At 33.5% G+C, this 3,436-nt stretch overlaps 1 protein-coding gene across 1 annotated transcript in view; it reads left to right on the top strand.

The window, feature by feature from the left end:
- Positions 1–3,436, top strand: part of LOC117109724 (ras and EF-hand domain-containing protein-like) — a 29,040-nt gene that overhangs the window by 3,271 nt on the left and 22,333 nt on the right. Inside the window, exon 2 of the mRNA XM_033252112.1 lies at positions 3,099–3,133. Within this exon, the coding sequence (XP_033108003.1) occupies positions 3,117–3,133 (17 nt within the window). The 5' untranslated portion in view covers positions 3,099–3,116. The remainder of the gene's footprint in view (positions 1–3,098; positions 3,134–3,436) is intronic.

Consider the following 3,436-nt stretch of genomic DNA (forward strand, 5'->3'; position numbering starts at 1 on the left):
TGGTCAATTCTGATTACTCGAGTAAAGACGAGTCGTATTTATAATTCCATGCAACAGATGTTTCTATCATAATTATCGATCTAAATTCTACGTACTTTACTGTTTACTATGAAATATGTTTAAGGTCTATTTATGCTTGATATTACACATCCATATTATGCGCTAGTTTGATGTCATATTTTGTTATCAAAATAATATGCACGTATACTGCAATAGGCAGAGTTTTCAGCTGAAGCTATTTATACTGTACTGGCAGTAATGCTGGCTTTAACATTAATTTTATAGAAAATCAATTGGAATATGGTAGTCAATATTTAGCAACAAGTGTATATATACATTAGGCCCTATGTATTTTTTTTTTATGGAGAACATTAATTTAACTTCTCCATGCATTAAGGCCGCTGTGTATATGCATTAGGCCTATATATTTTTTATTATATAATAATATTATATATACTTATATTTATATATAAGGTCATTGTATGTTATTAAATTATTTTTTTTTGTCTGCCAGACTCATCACTCTATGAAAAATAATCTAAAGTATACAAACGTTGCCTCATATCTCAGTTGAGCGAATCTGAACAGTAATGGGGGCTGTCTCTTATACACATGGGTTCTTGTGTTCGCACTTCGAATCTCTCAATCATCGTCTTTATCACTGGTGTAGTTACTTTTCCATATCAAATCAATGAGGTATCAAAGCTACAATAGGCATAATAAAGTCAAATTACTGCATGTATAAGTAATTGAAGAAAATATATCTAAATAAGCATACACATTGTCGGTATTGCGTATCAGTTAAATCAGTATCTTAATGATAATGTAAATTCTCTGCATGGTTAGAAAAGTAGCCAATGTTTGGAGAGTGATCAAAAGATATCCTTTTAAAGTGATCTTCGCTTGCTGTGTAACACACCATTAGTAGCCTCGGTACGTATTTCGTTTTCAAAATTGAATTAAACGTCAGTGTTCCATCGTAAGTAATCCATTTGCTTTTTATAAGCAATCCGTAGTTTGCAGCTCATTCGATAACAGTGGTTGATACTTTCTGCTCAAAGATATTTTAATCAGACGTCATCGCTCCCTAGAATAATAAGTGCATTCAAAATGATTAATGTTAGACAGCGCTGCGTTGTGATCATCTTGTTCTCTTCAACATCCTTTCATCTGCGCGTGGTGGATTAAGTCGTTATGTAAAAGCAGACGATAAAGACATCGTCATAATCCATTATTTCACCATTTTATTACCTTTGCCAAAAATAATGTATTCATCGCTGTTTGTTTGTCTGTTTGTTATCAATATTACGCATAAACTAATAAACTGATTATCATAACATTTAGTGAGGTTGTACATAATAATCTAAAGGAAGAGGTGATCTAGTTTTAGTTGAAAAGGTCAACGGCCAGGTTTAAGTAAACAGCAATTTGAAACATTTTCAGAAACTTACCCCTCAAGCATAAAAGGAATAATGGAATCGCCCGCAAACGCATTGGGTGTAGTAGGCCTATTCGGTGACTCTATGGAGTCTATACCTATTATTGTCATCATGGTCATTATCACCATCATCACCACCACCACCATCATCATCATTTTTAACATATCTTTATCATTATTATTATTATCATCATCATCATCTCTATCATTACTCTTATTATTGGAATACCACACGTTCGTGGCCGCTGGAGTTTTCATCCATATTCGTAGTAGTACCATTTGTCCATTATTATAAAGTACATTCAAAGGTAACGTGATGCAAATTTTGAATATCAATCACAGATCGTGGGTTATCGTTATGAATTATGCTCACGTTGATATTAATTAATCCAACATATGGTACTTTCAGCATTGAGGACAACTTACATTGTTCAATCCACTGCGTGGTTTTGTAGAGAGGTCATGTGACCTTTACAGATAGGCCGACATGATGTTACGTAATGATCTGAACCCTTATATAGAGATATATAATGTCGTGGGACTAGGAGTTTTCTTTTAATATCAAGAGTATTAGACTTTATTTTTTCAGCAGGATTAAGATAAAATTCTTGCTCGAAATTGATCATGACGTCACCATCTCAATATGAGCCACGTTAATACGACGCATGATTGGTTAGAAGATTCATGTGGTGCTATCTATAATTGGAAGTCTCCATTCAATAAGTTCGTCCAGGTTCGTCACACAGTGTACATGATATCATTACACGTGTTTGGTTACTTTGGCCTATTTAATAATGATGTAAGCTCTATTCATTCCGCCCTCAAAACATGGTAGCTTGGATGAATGCATCAGCGGCATGCACATGACTACTTCATTTTGTTTTACACCACTATCTCTTTATTATCACCATCTCCACAATTACAATTATTGTCGCCATTAATGTTATATAATAAACTTCATCTCTTTCACCATCATGACAAACAGTGATTATCATTAACAGTCCACACCATCACTAATCATCATATCTCCTCCTCCATCGTGGGTTTTATTATTATTATTGACTAGCGCCACCACTGTTCGACATACAATGCGCTCCTCTAACCTTGTTTGGCAGGGATGCGAGAAATTAGGTTCATGCATTTTATTTGCCTTAATGCATTGTTTAAATTCTTATCCTCCTTTTATTACTGTATCCTTTTTATTATTTTTTTTTACCCTGTCCAAACGGGTGTGTATTATTGTTCGCTGATTTAAAATCCCTGACCTGTTGGCTAATCTTGACCAAAATGAAAGAGTGTATACAGTATATACGGTTGTTTTTGTGATTATTATCATTATAGCACATGTGTACCTGGTACTCTATACGCACGATGTGTACCTGAGACTATACGCACGATGTATCCGAATAAACACGTCGATCAATGGTGGGGGGCGGGGGGTAATTTTAAGGTTATAAATTTATTAATAAAGTCACTTCAATGTTTTTTAAATAATTTTTTTTTTATTCAGAATCATTTTGATTTTTGATTTTGATGTGTCTAAATGAAAGCTGATAAAAACTAGTTTTATTCTCCTTACATTCAATATTGTTAGATATTTTTTTTATTCAGATTATACGACAACCATAAAAGACCATTATACGAATTTCTTTTGTTCTAGTTGTTGCGAGAAGAACTCATGAGCCAACAAATTTGGTATTGTATAACAGATAAATATAACATGAAATTAATATGCATATACTATGATCATAACCTACCGCTACCTTTGCATTACCGCTTTTACTCTGCACATGCTCAGTTTTATAATTAATCTGTGTTAATAATCTGTCTTAGTTATTAGGCAATATTATCTGAAGAGTGTTGGACCAAGTATGTGTAGCAAGAAACTAAATACTGTAGTAATAAAATGTCTAATCAAACCTACTGTTGAAGTCTTAATTTTTGTTTTACTTCGCTCTTGCTTGATTGCCATTGAGCACTCTGCTGATGGCAACTATA

The sequence above is a fragment of the Anneissia japonica genome, unplaced genomic scaffold (assembly GCF_011630105.1).
Source record: "Anneissia japonica isolate Jap-2015-1 unplaced genomic scaffold, ASM1163010v1 scaffold3782_len1007564_cov172, whole genome shotgun sequence".
NCBI classification, from domain to species: Eukaryota; Metazoa; Echinodermata; class Crinoidea; order Comatulida; family Comatulidae; genus Anneissia; species Anneissia japonica.